This window comes from Octopus sinensis, linkage group LG19 (genome assembly GCF_006345805.1).
Source record: "Octopus sinensis linkage group LG19, ASM634580v1, whole genome shotgun sequence".
Lineage (NCBI taxonomy): Eukaryota > Metazoa > Mollusca > Cephalopoda > Octopoda > Octopodidae > Octopus > Octopus sinensis.
Genome location: NC_043015.1, coordinates 48212699 through 48233707, shown reverse-complemented (window position 1 = coordinate 48233707; position 21009 = coordinate 48212699). Strand labels below are relative to the sequence as shown.

Genomic DNA, 21009 nt, shown 5'->3' with positions numbered 1-21009 from the left:
ACCAGAAATTTTATCTTCAATTACAAAAAGTACAACACAAAAGAATGTTCTGGATCAATGGAGATACTCTTTACTCTTTTACTCTTTTACTTGTTTCAGTCATTTGACTGCGGCCATGCTGGAGCACTGCCTTTAGTCGAGCAAATCGACCCCGGGACTTATTCTTTGTAAGCCCAGTACTTATTCTATTGGTCTCTTTTGCCGAACAGCTAAGTGACGGGGACGTAAACACACCAGCATCGGTTGTCAAACACACACACACACACACACACATATATATATATATATATATATATATATATATATATATATATATATATATAAAACATTATTGGTGAATTGAAGAAATGGAGCTGAACGCAGATTGAACAGAAATCGTTTTATTTCATTCTACACGTGTTTCGAAAGGCACAAATTACCAAAATCCGATGAATAATGGGACCATATTGTGTCTTTCTCTTCAGGAAGAAAAAAGGAGATCCGTTGGAAAAACAAAAACAGAACAGAGGCAGAGCAAAAAACAAATCGAACTGTGCTCCTAAGAGCCCATGGCGATTTGTTTTTCCAACGGATTTCCTTTTTTCTCCTGAAGAGAAAAACACAATATGGTCCCATTATTCAATCGGATTTTGGTAATTTGTGCCTTTCGAAACACGTGTAGAATGAAATAAAACGATTTCTGTTCAATCTGCGTTCAGCTCCATTTCTTCAATTCACAATAATGTTTTAATTTCAATTATCCGCACCAACGCACGGTTGCAACGCCAGATGGTTGTACCTCCAACCGTGCTGTTCACTGCTGTGATTTTTGCTACTAAGGTATCGGTTAAACTTTTGATTAATCTACTACAAGATTATTCATCTTTCTATTTCACATAATATTATATATATACATATATACGACAGGCTTCTTTCAGTTTCCGTCTACCAAATCCACTCACAAGGCATTGGTCGGCCTGGGGCTATAGCAGAAGACACTTGCCCAAGATGCCACGCGGTGGGACTGAACCCGGAACCATGTGGTTGGTTAGCAAGCTACTTACCACACAGCCACTCCTGCGCCTAAAATGCTTATGGTTATTTTTTACAACATGAATAAACACAATATTTGCTTCTAGTGCCTTTAAAGATTATAATAAACCATATAATCACAGCTGAATGTTAACTAGGCTCACACTGTAAAGTTATTTCAGCAAGAAAACTAGCTGTGATGGAGATTGAGGATTGGACTACTCTATAAACAGAGAAAATATTCCATTGTTGTAGAAAGATAAAATTTATGACAGTTTACCAATTTCTTCTTCTGTAATATGTTCTACTTCAGGTTCGAGATCTTCGGTATTATCATCTTCATCAGAAGGGAACCTATCTCTGTCTTTAATGTCCAGCTCCACTCTTTCAAGTAGTTGGTCAATAATTTCACTAATAAATATCTATGAATTAAAGAAAAGGCACAATTTATAAGATAAAGAAGAAACATTTTTTTTTCCCTAATTATTGAAGAACTGTAACTAATTTTTTTATCGCGTATCAACAGTAACAGCTTGACTCAAAAATATATAATTGTCAGGAAGTCCAGAGTTTTGAGTATAACAAACAAACAAAAAAAAAAGCATGCCACTAAAACTACTGTTTTGTTTTTGAATGAAAATAGTTTATTAGTTGTGGTCTTGTATAAATTTGAACCAGCAGTGTTTTAGATTGAGTATTCTTTACAACGTGGAGGCACAATGGCCCAGTGGTTAGGGCAGCGGACTTGCGGTTGGAGGATCGCGGTTTCGATTCCCAGACCGGGCATTGTGTGTGTCTATTGAGCGAAAACACCTAAAGCTCCACAAGGCTCCCGCAGGGGGCGGTAGCGACCCCTGCTGTACTCTTTCACCACAACTTTCTCTCACTCTCTCTTCCTGTTTCTTGAGTAACACTGTGATGGACTGGCATCTTGTCCAGCTGGGAGGAACACATACACCACAGAAACCGGGAAACCGGGCCCATGAGCCTGGCTAGGCTTGAAAAGGGCGACATTTATCGTTATTCTTTACAACTGCACAGGAAGTCAAAAAACAATGACGATCGCTGCCACCGCCACCACCATCATCATTTAATGTCTGTTTTCCATGCTGGCATGGGTTGGACGGTTTGATTGAGGACTGGCAAGCCAGTAGGCAGCACCGGCTCCAGTCTTATCTGGCACTGTTTCTACTGCTGGATGCCCTTCCTAATGCCAGCCACTCCGAGAGTGTAGTGAGTGCTTTCTACATGCCACCGGCTCGGGAGCCAGTCAGGCGGCACTGGCTTCAACCACATTCAGACGGTGCTTTTTACGTGTCACGTCATGGGGAGCCAGTCAGGTGGCACTGGCATCACAAAAAAAAAAAAAAAATAACTAACCCAAATAATGGTCTATTCAAAACATATGCTATCATAAAAAGCAAGATTATGCTCTTACTTTGAAACTTTTGCCATTTACTTTTGTAAAACTGGTGTGTTGCTTATAAACTTTGGCATAATACCACTTGACTGGTTTCTCATTATTAAGAGTCCTTCTTTTCAGGATAACACAACAAAAATCTTTAATTGTGTACAATCTATTTAGACATCCTTTCCAAATAGTGGTGGCCACATAACATTATAATATATAACATTTATTCTTTTTATTCCTTTACTTGTTTCAGTTATTTGACTGTGGCCATGCTGGAACATGGCCTTGAAGGGTATTTTAGTCGAAGAAATTGACCTCACGACTTATTCTTTGTGAGTGTGGTGCTTATCTTATTGGTCTCCTTTGCCAAACTGCTAAGTTACAGGGATGTAAACACATTGACATTGGTTGTAAAGTGATGATGGGGGGGGGGACAAACACAGACACACAAATACATACATACATAAATATATACTTATATACTATATATATATATATATATCACGTGACCGACCAGACCATCAGATGTTGTTACACATCGCTGGTCACAATGCGTTCGCATTGTTTTAGCCTTCGAATGACGCCACCCCACTGGCTAAGCGAGCAGGCCAACAGAAGAAAGAGTGGTGAAAGAGTACAGCAGGGATCACCACCCCCAGCTGGAGCCTCGTGGAGCTTTTAGGTGTTTTCGCTCAATAAACACTCACAACGCCCGGTCTGGGAATCGAAACCGCGAGTCCGCTGCCCTAACCACTAGGCCATTGTGTCTCCACATATATATATATATATATATATATAATGGACTCTCCTGTCATCAGATGACAGATGAGGGTTCGACAATTTCTTACTGAACAACCAAACAGATGATTTGTTTATAGTGATCAAATATTTGTGTAGACATAAGCTCGCACCTTCCATCAAATCGACATTACCTGTACAGGTGCCACATGTCAGATGACAAAATGATTGCAGAACATGTGGGCATACATGAGTGTGTGTGTGTGTGTGTGTGTGAGTGAGTGTGTGTGTGTGTGTGTGTTGTGTGTGTGTGTGTGTGTGTGTGTGTGTGTGTGTGTGTGTGTGTGCGTGTGCCTATCTCTCTCTAACACTAATAATAATAGAAAGAGATGGGAGATTCTACACAGCTGCATGACTTGCTAGAAATAGCAGCCAGGAAAAGGACACATTAAATAATGTAGTCCTAGATGCGTCAGGCATGAAAAAAAGATGAGGTTGTTATTGTAAGAATGCCTTTGATCAGGATTGGCACTGGGCGAAAGATTAACAACAATGGTGGCAGCAACAACAACAACAACAACAACAACTACAGCAACAACAGAAACCACAACAACTGTAGCAACAACAACAACAGCAGCAGCAGCAGCTTCAACAAGAGAAATCACAGCAACTGCAGCAATAACAACAACAACAACAACAACAACAATAATAATCCTTTCTAATGGAAGCATAAAGCCTCAAATTTGGGGGAAGGGATTAAGTTGATTATATCAAGCCCAGTGCGTAACTGGTACTTAATTTATTGACCCCGAAAGAATAAAAGATAAAGTCAACCCTGGTGGCATTTGAACACAGAACGTGAAGACAGACTCTGATTCTGCCAGCTCGCCGCTTCAATAATAATAATAATGATTTCAAATTTTGGCACATGGCCAGCAACTTTGGGGAAAGGGATAAGTCGATTACTTTGACCCCAGTGTTTGACTGGTACTTATTTTATTGACTCCGAAAGGATGAAAGGCAAAGTCAGCCTCAACAGAATTTGAACTCAGAATGTAATGACAGATAACATGCCACGAAGCATATTTTCTGGTTTGGTAAAGATTCTGCCAACAAACCATCTTAATAATAATGATGACGATGATGATGATGATAATAATAATAATAATGATGATGATAATAATAATAATAATGATAATGATAATGATAATAATAATAATGATGATGATAATAATAATAATCTTAAACAATCCTTATTCCGGGACCTCTTGAGCGGGATGGGCTACTCAACCTGAAGAAAATTCTAACTGGGCCCCACCTGCAAGGTCATGTGTTGTTTATCTTGATATGAGATCACCATGTCGCACACATATGGTTGTGATGCATGTGCCTGGTGTACCCTTATCAGACGGGTAGTCATGATGGGTATATTGGGCTTCGTATATTTTACCCCAGTGTCACTTTGATAGGCATGAACTGCTCTCTCACTCAATAATAATAATAATAATATTGACGGACTTTCCCGTCGAAAACAACGTATGAGTGTTCAGCTTTTTTTGTGAATGACCTGCACACAAATGATTTATTTATAGCAATTAAATATATGTGCTGTAGATTAGCTCACTCCGTCCTCCATCAAACTGACGTTGCCCAAACAGGTGCACGGTGTATCACGTGTCAGGTGTCGAAGTGATCACAAAGAGTGATGTGAGATGAAGTGTTTTGCTCAAGAACACAGCACACCGCCTGGTCTAGGAATTGAAATCATGCTCCAGCGATCATGAGCGCAACACCCTAACCAACAGCCATAACAACAGCAGAAACAACAGTAGCAACACAGCAGTAATATAACAGCATGATCAACAATAGCAACAAGAACCTTGACAACAACAACAACAACAACAAAGAACTAGTGACCACAGGTAACGAAAGTATATATCTACCTCTGGGTGCTCTTCCTCTGCATTCTCACTTTGTTCATTGGCTTCTAAGCAATTACATGAAATAAAAAATATTTGAAATCAATATCAAGGCATTTCTGTAAGCAATATTCTCTTACTCTTTTACTTGTTTCAGTCATTTGACTGTGGCCATGCTGGAGCACTGCCTTTAGTCAAACAAATCAACCCCAGGACTTATTCTTTGTAAGCCTAGTACTTATTCTATGTCTCTTTTGCCGAACCGCTAGGTTACATAGACATAAACACACCAGCATCGGTTGTCAAGCGATGTTGATGGGTGGGGACAAACACAGCCACACAAACATATACACACACAAACATATATATATATACATATATACGACAAGCTTCTTTCAGTTTCCGTCTACCAAATCCACTCACAAGGCTTTGGTTGGCCCGAGGTTATAGTAGAAAACACTTGCTCAAGGTGCCACACAGTGGGACTGAACCCGGAACCATGTAGTTGGTAAGCAAGCTACTTACCACACAGCCACTCCTGCACCTACGTGATAAAAATTATCCATCTCTCCACGCATCTTCTATACCTACTATTTCTGGGAAGGCCATGAGGATAGAGTCATCAGGCACCTCCTTCATAGAGTCCTATCAGAAGCAACTGTCATCACACTTTCTAGCAAGCACACATGTACACACACACACACACACTCACTGTGTGATTTTTGTCCTTGGGTAGCCACTGTTATTTCCTATTTGCTTACCCCAAGGAAGTATGGAAAATAGCTAATATTTCCTTCAGACTTTACTTCTGTTACATTTATTCAAACTCCAAAGAATTCCTCTCAACACATGGCTATGATGCTCCCCCACTACTCCTGTTCCTCTACTAAGGGACATGCTCAAGTGGTTAAGGTCATGTATACATATGTTTATACATGTGTGTGTATACATACATACATACATGTATGTATATATTTATTTGTGTGTGTTTGTTTCCCACCACAGCTTGACAACTGATGTTGGTTTGCGTATGCTCCTGTAGCTTAGCAGTTCAACAAAAAGAGATTGATAGAATAAGTGCCAGACTTCAAAAATAAATACTGGAGTTGACTTGTTCAACTAAACACTTCAAGGCGGTGCCCCAGTATGGCCACAGCCCAAAGACTGAAACAAAGATAAACCATTATGTTTAATTGATTAATCTAAAAGCAAACCTTTTATAATTATTCATCATATTTAATTAATTAGTCTAACAACAAACTCTTCATAATCCTCAATTCTTTTTCATAAATTAGTGTACCGGTTTTTGTACGGGAAATGAGTGATTAAACATTGACAAAGATATCATAATTAAATATTAATGAACGTACTATAATTAGGAACAAGGTCTTTATGAAAGGAGAAGTAACTTCAACATAAAGAACAGTTGCTATGGAAACAACAACTGAAGAGATTTACTGCCTTCATCATAACATCTTGAAGGTAAATATTTGCAGTTCGAATATACTTCCAAAAGAGAATTAAAAAAAACAAACAACAAAAACAACTCAAATGACAAACAAGCATAGAGACATTAAATTAGGTAAGTCTGTTTGATAATTTTATTTAAACACTTATCAATAATATAATAATAATATATAAAAGTATTTTTTATAATCTAGAAAATCTGTTTGATAATTTTAGTTCAAGTTTGATATTCATATTTAATGTTTGTTTGATAATTGTATTTAAATATTTTTGATAATTCTATTTGATAATCTGTTTGATAATCCTATTTGATAATCCTATTTGATAGTCTGTTTGATAATCTTACTGAAAGTCTGTTTGGTAATCTTATTTCAAGTTTGTTTGATAATTTCATTTTGAGTCTGTTTAATAATCTCATTTAAGCTCTTTTTGATAATCCTATTTAATGCCATTTTGATAATCTTATTTAATGCAAGTTTGATTATTTCTTGTCTGTCTAATACTCCGATATAAAGACTGTTCAATAATCTCATTTCATATCAGATAATCTTAAAAGTTTGATAATCTTATTTCGAGTTTATTTGATAAGCACATTCATTTCATTTCAAGTCTGTTTAGTAAAAATTTTTTAATGCTTCTTGATAATCCCATATAAAGTCTGTTTGATAATCTTATTTTAAACTCTTTTTGATAATTCTATTTGATGTCTTTTTGATTTTTATTTCAAATTTGTTTGATAATCTTATTTCAAGCTTGTTTGATAATCATATTTAATGTCTGTCTGATAATTTCATTTCAAGTCTGTTTAGTAATCATATATAAATGCTTTTTGATAATTCTATATAAAGTCTGATAATCTCATTTTAAACTCTTCGATAATTCTATTAATGTCTTTTTGATTTTTATTTCAAGTTTGCTTGATAATCTTATTTCAAATCTGATAATCTTATTTGAAGTTTGATAATTTTATTTCAAGCCTGTTTGATAATCTTATTCCAAGGCTGCTTGATAATATTCAAAGGCATTAACGAACAATAAAATCTTTCCCAAACTGTTAGGTTTTGCTAATAACTAACCCTAACTGTATTTTATGGTTAAGAAAAGTGTTTCTACAGAGGAGGTGTTGGTGGAACTAACTAAAACAGGACTAAGCTCTGATAGTGAAATATAATTAACAAGCAGTATCGCCCCACGTTGCTTGGGTTTGTTTTGACCCTTTAGAATTGGAATTTTTGAAAAGTAAAAATTTTGCATTATGTAGCTTGTTATTCTCTCTAAGTGAATACACTAAGAAATACACCAAAAAATGGCAACACAGCAGTCAAAAAATCGTAAAAAATAGGGATTTTCATAGAAAAAAAGCACCTTTTTCATGTAAATAATTTTTGGTGTTAACATGGTCCGATTTGAATTTTATCTTCTACGGAAGGAAGAGCAAGCCTTCTTCTATCATACTCTCAATTTTGGTCAACTTGCGCCGCAGGGTTTCGGAGGAGATAGTGTTAGTTGAAGGCTACCAAACCTGCCACCCACAGACAACTTCAGCTTTATATATAGAGATATATTGTAATGATTATCCCTTGTTTATCGACTTAAGTCCATTTCTATAATGTCGTTAGCAACATTAGAAGCTGTCTCAGCAACAATTAATCTCCTCAAGAACAGGATTATATCATCATGATCACCATCTTACCATCTCTCATCATCATCATCACTCTCTCTCTCTCTTTCTATCATTAACATCTTCCTCAAGCAATACAAACTCAGGTCTCAAGTTCAGTCCCACTGCACAGCACCTTTGGCAAGTGTCTTCTACTATAGCCTCAGGACAACCAAAGCCTTGAGAGTGGATTTGGTAGCTGGAAACTGAAAGAAGCCCATTGTGTGCACATGTATGTGTGTGTGAGTGTGCGTGTGTGTTTGTGGGTGTATCTATATGTGAGTGTATGTGTAGGTGGGTGGGTGTATGCATATCTATGTGTGTGTGCATGTTGTGTGTATGCATGTGTGAGTATGAAGTTATTCCAAACAAGAAAGCACAAAAAAACACAACAACGCGAGGACGTGGAACAAATATAGTATTATTGGACGCTCAGGAAAGAAGGAGGGTTTAATGTTTCGAGTGGAGCTCTTCGTTGGAAACATAGGAGAAGGAAAGATCCAGAGAAGGGAAGACAGAGGAAAAAAAATCGCCAACAGTACACACGCGGTCGTGTGTATGCATGTGCCAGTGTATGTGTACATGCGTGTGTTACTCACTCATTCCTCTGACATCATGTGATAGCGGTAAATGAGTGTCACTGTTAAGCAAGTGGTGCCTTTTATTTCCAATCTTCCATGAAAACATGTCTGATCGTGAGGAAATATTACCTTGCTTGGAAACAGGGGAAGGTTGGTGACAGAAGGGGCACCCATCCATAGAAAGTCTGCCACAGCAGATTCCATCCGGCTCTTGTGAGCATGGGAAAGTGGACATTAAAACAATGGTGATGACAATGATAACGACAACGACAAGGACGACAACGATGATAATAACAATGATAATGATGATGATGATGATAATAAATGATGGTGATGGTGATGATGATGATAAGGATGAAGATGACAGTGGCAGTGACAATGACGAGGGTGATGACATTGATGACAACAATGATGATGATAATGGTGATGATGATCATGATGATACCAACAAAGATGGTGGTGGTGGTGATGGTGGTGGTGGTGGTGGTCGTGATGAAGATGGTGATGATGATGATGATAATGATGGTGATGAGGACAACAAAGATGGTCTTGGTGGTGGTGGTGGTGACGAAGATGGTGATGATGCTGATGATGATGCCAACAAAGATGGTGGTGGTGATGGTGGTGATGAAGATGGTGATGATGATGATGATGATAATGATGAAGATGACAGTGGCTGTGACAACGACGAGGGTGATGACATTGATGACAACAATGATGATGATAATGGTGATGGTGATGATGAAGATGATGGTGATGACAACAAAGATGGTGGTTGTGGTGGTGATGGTGGTGACGAAGACAGTGATGATGATGGCGATGATAATGATGATGGCGATGATGATGATGATGATGATGATGACGATGACGATGAAGACTGATTCAATCCTATACTTATTTATTTTCCTTGTTAGACTCAGCTAATTAGACTTGATTGGAAACTTTAGAAGCAACAGTAGTGATAGCCATGATAATGGTGACAACAGCAATGATTCTGATTAGAAGAACTAATAAACCTTTTACATACCTTCTGCCAATCTCTCTAGAAATGCCTGTTCCACATTCTTTTTCACAGCAGCAATGGCTCTTGTGGTAGCTTCTTCCAGCCATTCCTGGTGTTTTTCAATTACTCGAAATTTCATTAATTCTTCATATATAGGTTCCATATCGATTACCTTCAAATATGTTTTAATATAGAAACTATTGTTAATAGAAATAACAACTGTAGATTCTAATTTATAAATATATATATATATATATATACTTTATTTGAGGGTTTTCAAGGCTACTGATGGTTTCATGCAAAAAAGGTCTTTACAATTGTTCAGTTGCCACATAAAAGTATTGGTGCCTCATTCCAATGAAACCGTTGGTAGCCTTGATAACTTACAAATAAAGAATATTTATTCACCAATATGGTCCCGTGCACTCACTCTCACTGTTGGATATTAGCATATATATATCATCATCATCATCATCATCATCGTTTAACGTCCGTTTTCCGCGCTAGCACGGGTTGGACGGTTCGACCGGGGTCTGGGAAGCCAGGGGCTGCACCAGGCTCCAGTCTGATCTGGCAGAGTTTCTACAGCTGGATGCCCTTCCTAACGCCAACCACTCCGCGAGTGTAGTGGGTGCTTTTTACGTGCCACCTGCACAGGTGCCGGGGGGATCCGGCATCGGCCACGATCGGTTGGAGCTTTTAATGTGCCACCGGCACGGAAGCCAGCCAGGGCGGCGCTGGCAACGTCCACGTTCAGATGGTGCTTTTTATGTGCCACCGGCACAGAAGCCAGTTGGGGCGGCGCTGGCATCGGCCACGTTCGGATGGCACTTTTTATGTTCCACCGGCACAGAAGCCAGTCGAGGCGGCGCTGGCAACGGCCACGTACGGATGGTGCTTTTTATGTGCCACCGGCACAGGTATCACAACTACTATTTCCATTGATATTTATTTCGATGTTCATGTTCATGTACTTGACTCAACAGGTCTCCTCAAGCACAGCGAGACATTCCAGGATCCAGGGTACTTTGAATGGGCAGGGGGGCTATATATATATATAATAGAAATATTAAAATTACTAAGTCTCTCTAAAGGAGATTACGGCAGCGTTACTGGATATTAATAGTTATCACCATACTAATATGGCAGTCTAAATATAAGACTAAAGCTGTCGCTGATTAGTTCCAAGAGGCCACCGCCTCTAGCTAGCTATATGACACACGAACCCGCGTCCATTACAACCTTCGAACAGGGGAGGTCAGCCGCTTCACCTTGCTAGTCAGATATAATTAAAGATAGTCTTTCAACGATTTTAACAAGCATGACAAAGTGGGTATCAGTTCAACCCCAGGCAGCAAGACCCGTTGAAGAGAACAAAGAGTAATATCTCAGAGTTTGAAATCATGTGATAAGGGTATATCTGCAAATTCATTTACGTCTTTCCCCTGCAATGGTAGGTTGACTCTTTACTCGCTCGTCGATTCTATCAGCTTGTTAAATTTTCAGTGATATAGTGGCTTATTTGAGTATTTTTCAACTCTGATTTCTAGCAAAGCTGGTACTATCTTGTATCCTTAATTATAAATAATAATATCTTTATTTATGTATGTATATATATATATATATATATATATAATATGTATGTATGTATGCATGTATAGTTGAAATTTTTTAGAAAAACAAAGACAAAGACAGGTGTATGAACAACAAGCATATATATATATGTGTGGCTTAGTGGTTAGGGCATTCGGCTCATGATTGTAAGGTCAAGAGTTCAATTCCTAGCGACGCATTGTGTCCTTGAGCAAGACACTTTATTTCATGTTGCTCCAGTCCACTCAGCTTGCAAAAATGAGTTGTACTTGTATTTCAAAGGGGACAGCCTTGTCACACTTTGTGTCACGCTGAATCTCCCTGAGAACTACATTAGGGGTACGTGTGTCTGTGGATTGGTCAATCACTTGCACATTAATTTCACGAGCAGGTTGTTCTGTTGATCGTATCAGCTGGGACCCTTGTTGTCGTAACTGACAGAGTGCTCCTCATATAAATATACATTTATATATACAAGAAACAAGAGAGAAGACTATAGTGGTATGGTCATGCGATGTGTATGGACGAGGAGGGACGGATTCGGTCAGCGGAGCAGAAACGTCAGATGCGTAAAGTCAGAGCCGCCTGCACCAGTAGCACTGCCCCTACCCACTTCTGCCCCACCTGTGGGAGGGGCTTCCTTGCCCGGATTGGCCTCACCAGCCACCTCCGGTCTCATGGCGGCAGTTCCATCAGATGATGTCAGTTGGTCATCTTCGAACCGAAGGACGAACATTATTATGGACAAGGACAGCTGCATAAAGAAGTGCCAATTGTTAATTGAGGAAGGAACCTGTGGAAGAGGGAGACCCAGGAAGAAGTGGAATGAAGTGGTGAAAAATGACCTTCAGGTGTTGACCCCTGCAATGAAGATGATTATTGATCAAGATGTTTAGGGATTTGCTATGCTTGAGAAGACATGTTTATCTAAACAAAAGAAAAAAACAAGGCACTAAAGAGATGTCATTTATGGCTATATCCCAGCACACAATCTGTTCCTGACAGATCTCCTCTCTCTTCTACTCATCTTCTCTTCCCACTCCCTTCAACTCATGTTCATGGTTCACTGCATTTCCTTCCCTGCTATCTCCCATTCTTTTCCCACACTCTTGCAAACTTGCCTGCCCACTTGCCCTGTCCAATCCTCTATACCATTCACTTACCTTCTCCTAACTTGAGGACACCTCCTCCTACCCTCCAACACATCTTCACTTTCTTTTTTTTTTTCCTTTCTCTCTCCGCTCCCCTTTTCTCTTTTCTCCTCTATAGCAAGTCACCTGTTTCTGTCCATCTAGCAGGCGCTAACTGTTCATCATCTGGCACAAAGCCACCACCCTCAATACTACCACCTTTTGTATATATGTGTGTGTAGAATACACACACACACACATATATACACAAATTCAAAGCATCTCAAAATAAATACAGTAACAAAAGGGTTAACTGGATACTTTACCCTCTAGTGTTGCAAATGATAACCTTGTGGCTTCACAAATCTTAGAAGTTTGTCTCTTTGGTGATCGACCATGTAGTTTTAAACTTGGTGAAATCCTGACAAAGTGCCATAGAGTTAGGGGCTTCCTCCACCTTTGCCACGGGTTGGCCTGGTATAGCAGTACTTCCAGGATTCAACCCATCTCCCACCCGGGAGAGATAAAAATAAACTACATAATTATTGAGTAGCCTTCTTCTTACATAGCCAAACTATTTCAGTCTTTTTCTTCTGAATTACCTCAGTAATGGGATATGTCACATGATATAATAGTGTATATCATGTGATGAAATTTTCTATGCTTGACATCCCTAGTTTTAACCATAAACACTACATTTCTACAACACTTTTAGCCTGCACATATCTTCAGATTTTCAGGCCCATGTTTCCTTGACACAGGGGGTAATTTGGAAACTAAGTATTTTGAAAATCCTAATTCAAGACCCTGTCTGATATCTCTTCTGTTTATTAGTCTCCCTAAATGCTGTGGATACTAGGGGGTCTTACATAGAGCCATTGCTGGTGTCATGTAAATGACACCCATGAAATCATAATTATGGCCATTGCCGGGTAGCATGATCTCTGAATGTTGGGCACCACGGAGTCAAGGGACAAAGTGGTGAAGTATGATCTTCAAATGTTGGGCCTCACAGAGGTGATGACAAGTGACTGAGAACTTGGGGATATGCTCTGCTCAAGACTCATCAAACCAACTGAAACTGTAGTCGTGGCCATTACCAGTGTCATGTAAATAGCACCCATGAAATCATAGTTGTGGCCTTTGCCGGTTTCATGTAAAAGGCACCCATGCTCTTGGAATGGTTGACATTAGGAAGGGCATCCAGCCGTAGAAATCATGCTAAATCAGACTGGAACATGATGCAGCTCTCCAGCTTACCAGTTCCAGTTAAACTGTCTAACGCAGGCCTGGCCAACTCAAATTACATTGCAGGCCACTTTAATCACAGAAAGTTTTTTGAGGGTCACTTGTATACTGACAGAATTGAAAGCATTTTGCTTTCTCATGTTGTTATTATAATAATAAATGAATGATTGTTGATTCATCATCAAATATTATTGTTGCAAAGACAGTAGTATCTTCCTTTTTCACTTTTCATTATAATCTTTAATTTTTGATAAAATTTTTTAAATGTTTCATCATCATCATCATTTAACATCCACTTTCCATGTTAGCATGGGTTGGTCAATTTGACTGAGGACTGGCAAACCAGATGGCTGCACCAGGCTCCAATCTTGATTTGGTAGAGATTCTACAGCTTGATGCCCTTCCTAACGCCAACCACTCCAAGAGTGTAGTGGGTGCTTTTACGTGCCACCGACATGAGGGCCAGGCAAGCAGTACTGGCAACGGTCACGGAAAAATCATGTATTTTATTTTTTTTTACATGTCACCTGCATACTGGCACAAACCCATTTCAAAAAAGTATGAAGCAGGCCGCAAGATTAAAGTCTGCGGGCTGCATGCGACCTGTGGTCTAATCAATGCCAGCATGGAAAGCAACAATTAAATGATGATGATGATGATAAAATAACATACATGATTTAGACACTGTTCTTAAATAAAATAACGACTCTTACCGTTGCATTATATTTTTTTGCCAGTAAGTAACAGAGGTTTGTCTTTCCTGATTTGGGCAATCCCAAAACAACAAGCTTACAGGGTGGCCTTGGTTGAGGATGTAATAAATAGGGTCGAGGATTTTTAGTAAATAACTCCATCGCTTGAAGACTTGATAAAAAATAAAGTTTATCAAGAAACCTAAAATTCAAAGATTTTCAAAATTTGTTAATTATTTCTTATAGCATGCCAACCTCGTTAGCCTTTTTAGAATTATATATAAATAATACAAATACTCTTTTACTCTTTTACTTGTTTCAGTCATTTGACTGCGGCCATGCTGGAGCACCGCCTTTAATCGAGCAACTCGAACCCGGGACTTATTCTTTTGTAAGCCCAGTATTTATTCTATCGGTCTCTTTTGCCGAACCGCTAAGTAACGGGGACATAAACACACCAGCATCGGTTGTCAAGCAATGCTAGGGGGACAAACACAGACACACACACACACACACATATATATATATATATATATATATACATATATACGACGAGCTTCTTTCAGTTTCCGTCTACCAAATCCACTCACAAGGTTTTGGTCGGCCCGAGGCTATAGTAGAAGACACTTGCCCAAGGTGCCACGCAGTGGGACTGAACCCGGAACTATGTGGTTGGTAAACAAGCTACTTACCACACAGCCACTCCTGCGCCTATAAATGTATAACATTTAATCAAATTTTCTTTCATTAAAATTATTCCTGTATGATATGAGGAAAGTAAAATTGAGATGAGTTAGTTTTGGTCTAAAAAGAAATATCTTGACAGAAAAAAGTGAGGTGGGAGAAGAAAAATATTGTAAGGCAATTTTTGTGAACAGACAAATCCATACCAACAGATGTCAGAGTTTATTCTGTGCGTATGTGTGTGTGTAATAGGAAGCAGTGGTTCAAGTGCTTTAGATAGTTTATAGAATTCAGTTGTCGGCGTTGGCGGTGGCGTTGGCGTCGTTGTCGTCGGCGTTGGCGTTGGCATTGGTGTCGGTGGCGGCGTTATTTGAAGCGGCAGGTTGTCTGGATCTTTAGCATGCCGGGTGTAATGCTTAACGGTATTTTGCTTGTCTTTATGTTCGGGGTACAAATTCTGCCAAGGTCGACTTTGGCTTTTATCCTTTCAGGGTTGATAAAATAAGTACCAGCTGAGTATTGAGGTCAATGTAATTGACTACCACCCACCCACCCACCCATCCAAATTTCAGGCCTTGTACCTATAACAGCGCCTTTTAGTCAAAGAAATCGACCTCAGAACTTATTCTTTGTAAGCCTAGTATTTATTCTATCAGTCTCATATATATATATATACAATGGGCTTCTTTCAGTTTCTGTCTACCAAATCCACTCACAAGGTTTTGGTTGGCCTGAGACTCTAGTAGAAGATACTCGCCCAATGTGCCACACAGTGGATACAGGGACTGAACCTGGAACCATGTGGATGGTATGCAAGCTACTTAACACACAGCCATGTGCCCATCTTCAGTGGTGAACCTCAAAAATATTATTATTATTATTATTATTATTGAGTGAGAGAGCAGTGCATGCCATCAAAGTCAGACTGGGGTAAAATATACGAAGCCCAGTATACACATCATTACTACCTGTTTGATAAAGGTACACTAGGCACATGTATCACAACCATATGCACACGACATGGTGATCTCTTATCAAGATAAACAGCACATGACCTTGCAGGTGGGGCCCAGTTAGAATTTTATTCTGCTCAAGTAGCCCATCCTGCTCAAAAGGTCCCTGATTAAGGGTTGTTTAAAGATGTTGAACAAAACACCCATGTTTCAAGAGGTGATTTATTCAAACCCCAAAGAATTCCTCTCAACACATGGCTATGATGCTCCCCCACTACTTCAGGTCGTAATCAGAGATGAACATGTTGTCAGCTACTAAGAGACATGCTCAACTGGTTAAGGTCAAACAACTGACAAGCAAATCTGTGGTATTGAGCAGAATATTTGCTGTAGCCTATCTTTAATACCAAGACAAAACAATGTACATGATAACGCTTCAAATCAGTTAAGATCAGAAGTCATGAGAGCCACTGCCTGGTACTGCATCAGGGCAATTATTATTATTATTATTATTATTATTATTATTATAACTAACTAACTAACCATTTTGCCCATTGCTAATAATTCTGTCTGTTCATCTCTGTATTATGTGTGAAAATAAACTTACCCAACAGCATATTCAGTTTTTCCTTTAATAATGTTGCCCTCATAAAGTGATACAGGACAAAATCTTGACCATCGACTTCTTTTCCAAGTGTACTGTCCAGCCAAAACTTCCTTTGATCCAAATGTCTTGAAAATAGCTTCTGAATCTATATCATCTACTTCTTCCTCCTTGTTTAGTGCCTGTACAACTGCAGCAGAGCTCAAAGCACAGCATTCAAACTTCATTAAACAATCCTGGAAGATATCAAGAAATTGCAGTTTTACAAAACAGAAAACAGAACAACAAGCTGTCACTAGCCATCTATGTATCATATTTAATGTACACACACACACACACAAACACTGTCAATAGGCCAGTTACTGTGATATATATGCCCTCAGATAGCATTTCTTATGGACTTACAGAGTTAAAAACACAACACATATCATAGAGAGAGAGAAATGGCAATTCAACGCAGCAGCAACCAGTGAAGAGTACAGATGTATTTCAATGTTTTGGGGTCTTTCCAGTAGTGCATACTCATTGCCAGCCACATGCTCAGACACGAATTTGTTGTCTCTAGCCATTAGTAGTATCCTAACTTTTATGGCTACTGAGCTTCAGTCATACACTCTGTGAAGTGGATGGCATTAGGAAGGGCTTTGAGCTGTAGAAACCATGCCAAATCAGATTCTGGAAATCAGCAGAGCCTTATGGTTCGTCAGTTCATGTCAAACCATCCAACCTATGTCAGTTTATGTCAAACTGTCCAACCTATGTCAGTTCATGTCAAACCGTCCAACCTATGTCAGTTCATGTCAAACTGTCCAACCTATGTCAGTTCATGTCAAACCGTCCAACCTATGTCAGTTCATGTCAAACCGTCCAACCTATGTCAGTTCATGTCAAACTGTTCAACCTATGTCAGTTCATGTCAAACTGTCCAACCTATGTCAGTTCATGTCAAACTGTCCAACCTATGTCAGTTCATGTCAAACTGTCCAACCTATGTCAGCATGGAAAACAGAACATTAAATGATATTGATGATGATAAACATCAAGATAGTGGCTAGAATGTTCTTTACCACATTTCTTGTTTTATTATTCTCCAAAGTGCAAGAATCTACAAGACTGTTGTCTAATTTTCATAGAAACAATTCTGGTTCAATCTTAGCTTGGAGTCAACAGCTGCCCTTCACACTTCATCATAAATGTATTCAACACAAATATTTCTTTACTACCCACAAGGGGCTAAACATAGAGGGGACAAACAAGGACAGACAAAGGGATTAAGTCGATTACATCGACCCCAGTGCGAAACTGGTGCTTTATTTATCGACCCCGAAAGGATGAAAGGCAAAGTCAACCTCGGCGGAATTTGTACTCAGAACATAACGTAAAACTGAGCACTGTAGTTTGCTTGAAGCATTTTAATACAGAAATGAAATAACAAACAATGAAAACAGCGAGTTTCTAACAATGCAAAAACACAGACATAAGCAACCTTTATGTATTTCAAGCACAGAGGTCCATCATTAGAAACGAACAGTTTAAAGAAATATAAGTTTATGTACATCCAGTCATGCTTGGAGTTGTACAGGCAATGAAGCTGGATATACATAAACCAATATTTCTCTAAACTGTTCACTGATGAGGATGAGCCTTGGTACCTGAAATAATTTATGCATTGTTAAGAAGTTCTTTATATAATGTAAGATCTTAGTCTTCATTATTTGTTATATTGAAACCAAGAAAACCATTTTTCCCCTCCTATGCTCAGTTATCTTTCATGCTTAAGTGATCTGTGGTATAATTGATTAAAAGCAAAAATAAAATGAATGCTTACTCTTTTACTTGTTTCTGTCACTTGACTGCGGCCATGCTGGAGCACCGCCTTTAGTCAAGCAAATCGACCCCAGGACTCATTCTTTTTTGTAAACCTAGTACTTATTCTATTGGTCTCTTTTGCCGAACCGCTAAGATACAGAGACGTAAACACACCAGCATTGGTTGTCAAGCAATGTTGGGGGGACAAACACATACACACACATATATTCATATATGTGGAGGCATATGGCCTAGTGGTTAGAGCAGCGGACTCGCGGTCGAGAGATCGCAGGTTTGAATCTCAGACAAGGCGATGTGTGTGTTTATGAGCGAAACACCAAAGCTCCACGCAGCTCCGGCAGAAGGTAATGGGGAACTTCTTCTGACTCTTTCGCCACAACTTTCTCTCACTCTTTCCTCCTGCATCTTGCAGCTCACCTGCGACGGACCGGCGTCCCGTCCAGGTGGGGAACCCATACACCAAGGAAACTGGGAAACCAGTCCTTATGAACCAGGCTTGGCTCGAGAAGGAACAAACAACAACAAAACAACAATATATATACGACAGGCTTCTCTCAGTTTTGATCTACCAAATCCACTCACAAGGCCTTGGTCGGCCCAAGGCTATAGTAGAAGACATTTGCCCAAGGTGCCATGCAGTGGGACTGAACCCAGAACCATGTGGTTGGTAAGCAAGCTACTTACCACACAGCCACTCCTGCGCCTAATAATGAATAACACTGGGAAACAAACTTAAATGTTTGTCTATTGAATTATATTTGACAGTTAGTTCTAGGGGATTTGGGAGTGCTGAGCATGAATCTTTACTCAGTTTTGTTCTATCAGGTCCTGATCTTGTTCAGGTTTCACTAAGAAAAATAAACATTGTAATGAGTACCCAAATTTCAACACTGCGATCCAATCTATACTAAACTCAAATGAAATCCCCATTCCAATATTTAACCCTTTAGCATTAAAACCGGCAATATCCGGCCAAAAGTATTCTACCTCTTTCATGTTCAAACTGGCCAGATCTAGTCTCACACCAACCCTACAATATCGTTTTAAAAATTAACAGCTACCTCATCAAATTCTCATAGTCACAAAATAATGCATGATTAGTTCAAAACAAAGTGGATGAAAAAGCATTAATTTTGGTAGAATAATGCGAACACTAAAGGGTTAAGAGTCTGCTACCTCAAGAATTAGTTGAAGATGTTTCAGAAAATACTTACCAGTGGGGAGGTAATTACTAAAGTATTACAAGGCTTTCAAGGTATTTTTTATGTAGGTATTTTTTTACTCACCTGGATTAAAGTCTGTGCCGGTTGGTTAGCATCCAGTTCCAAAACATATTGTTGATCATGACTTATGATATAATCCTATGACAGAAATTATTTTGTAATTAAAATTAATTTTTTAAATCTATGTCATCAAAGTGATAGCAATCACATTCACAAGCACATTAACATCAACAACGGGAATCTCTATATATATAAATGGCAAAATGTCTGTGTGTGTGTCCTTTATACAAATCCACAATTTTTCAGTTAGAGGGCTCACACTTTCTATGGTCATTCAAAACCGTCCAAGGGTGGTCGTGCATATCTTTACATTTCCCCAGTCACCCCGCAAAGCCATTAAAAAAATCAATAGAAGTGACTTTTGGGGGAATTTTCTATCCAAAACCCAATCAAAATGCCTGAAACTTGATACGCCAATTGAATGCCAGCTAGCTGTATGAGATTGATTGGAGATTTGGACAGTACTTGCGTGTATGTGCGCACGCACGCAGCTGTATATGTGTGCACTAGCACTATGACCCGGCGTTGCTGGGTCATATTGCTAGTCAAATATATATAAAATATTTATTTGAAACATTTATAGGCCCAGGCATGGCTTTGTTGTTAAGAAGCTAGCTTGGCAATCAAGTGGTCTTGAGTTCAGTCCCACTGTATGGCAGATTGAGCAGGTGTCTTCTACTTTGGCCTCAAGTTACACAATGCCTTGAGAGTGAATTAGGTAGATGACTGTAAATGGATAAAGTGACTTATGACCACTCCTGTATCAGAAGCAGGGGAGCAAACCCCTACCACCTTCTAGCAGACGACAGGATCATCAGCCTCAACGGTTTGGGACTATTTATTCTTTTACATGTTTCAGCCATTTGACTGCAACCATTCTGGAGCAGCGCCTTTTAGTCAAAGAAATCGACCCCAGAACTTATTCTTTGCAAGCCTAGTATTTATTCTATCTGTCTCTTTTGCCGAACTGCTAAGTAACGGGGACATAGACACACCAGCATCAGCTCTCAAGTGATGGAGGGAGGACAAACACAGACACAGAAATATATACAATGGGCTTCTTTCAGTTTCTGTCTACCAAATCCACTCACAAGGCTTTGGTTGGCCTGAGACTCTAGAAGACACTCTCCCAAGGTGCCACATAGTGGGCAGAGGGACTGAACCTGGAACCATGTGGATGGTATGCAAGCTACTTACCACAC

General features: G+C 39.2%; 1 protein-coding gene across 1 annotated transcript in view; it reads right to left on the bottom strand.

Annotated features, from left to right (window-relative positions):
• LOC115222078 (adenylate kinase 9-like) overlaps nt 1-21009 on the bottom strand; it is a 110751-nt gene that overhangs the window by 64488 nt on the left and 25254 nt on the right. The window contains exons 8-13 of the mRNA XM_036511195.1: nt 19811-19885; nt 16698-16930; nt 14475-14655; nt 9815-9962; nt 5104-5147; nt 1292-1433 (exon numbers count right to left, since the gene is read on the bottom strand). Coding sequence (XP_036367088.1) covers nt 1292-1433; nt 5104-5147; nt 9815-9962; nt 14475-14655; nt 16698-16930; nt 19811-19885 — 823 coding nt within the window. The remainder of the gene's footprint in view (nt 1-1291; nt 1434-5103; nt 5148-9814; nt 9963-14474; nt 14656-16697; nt 16931-19810; nt 19886-21009) is intronic.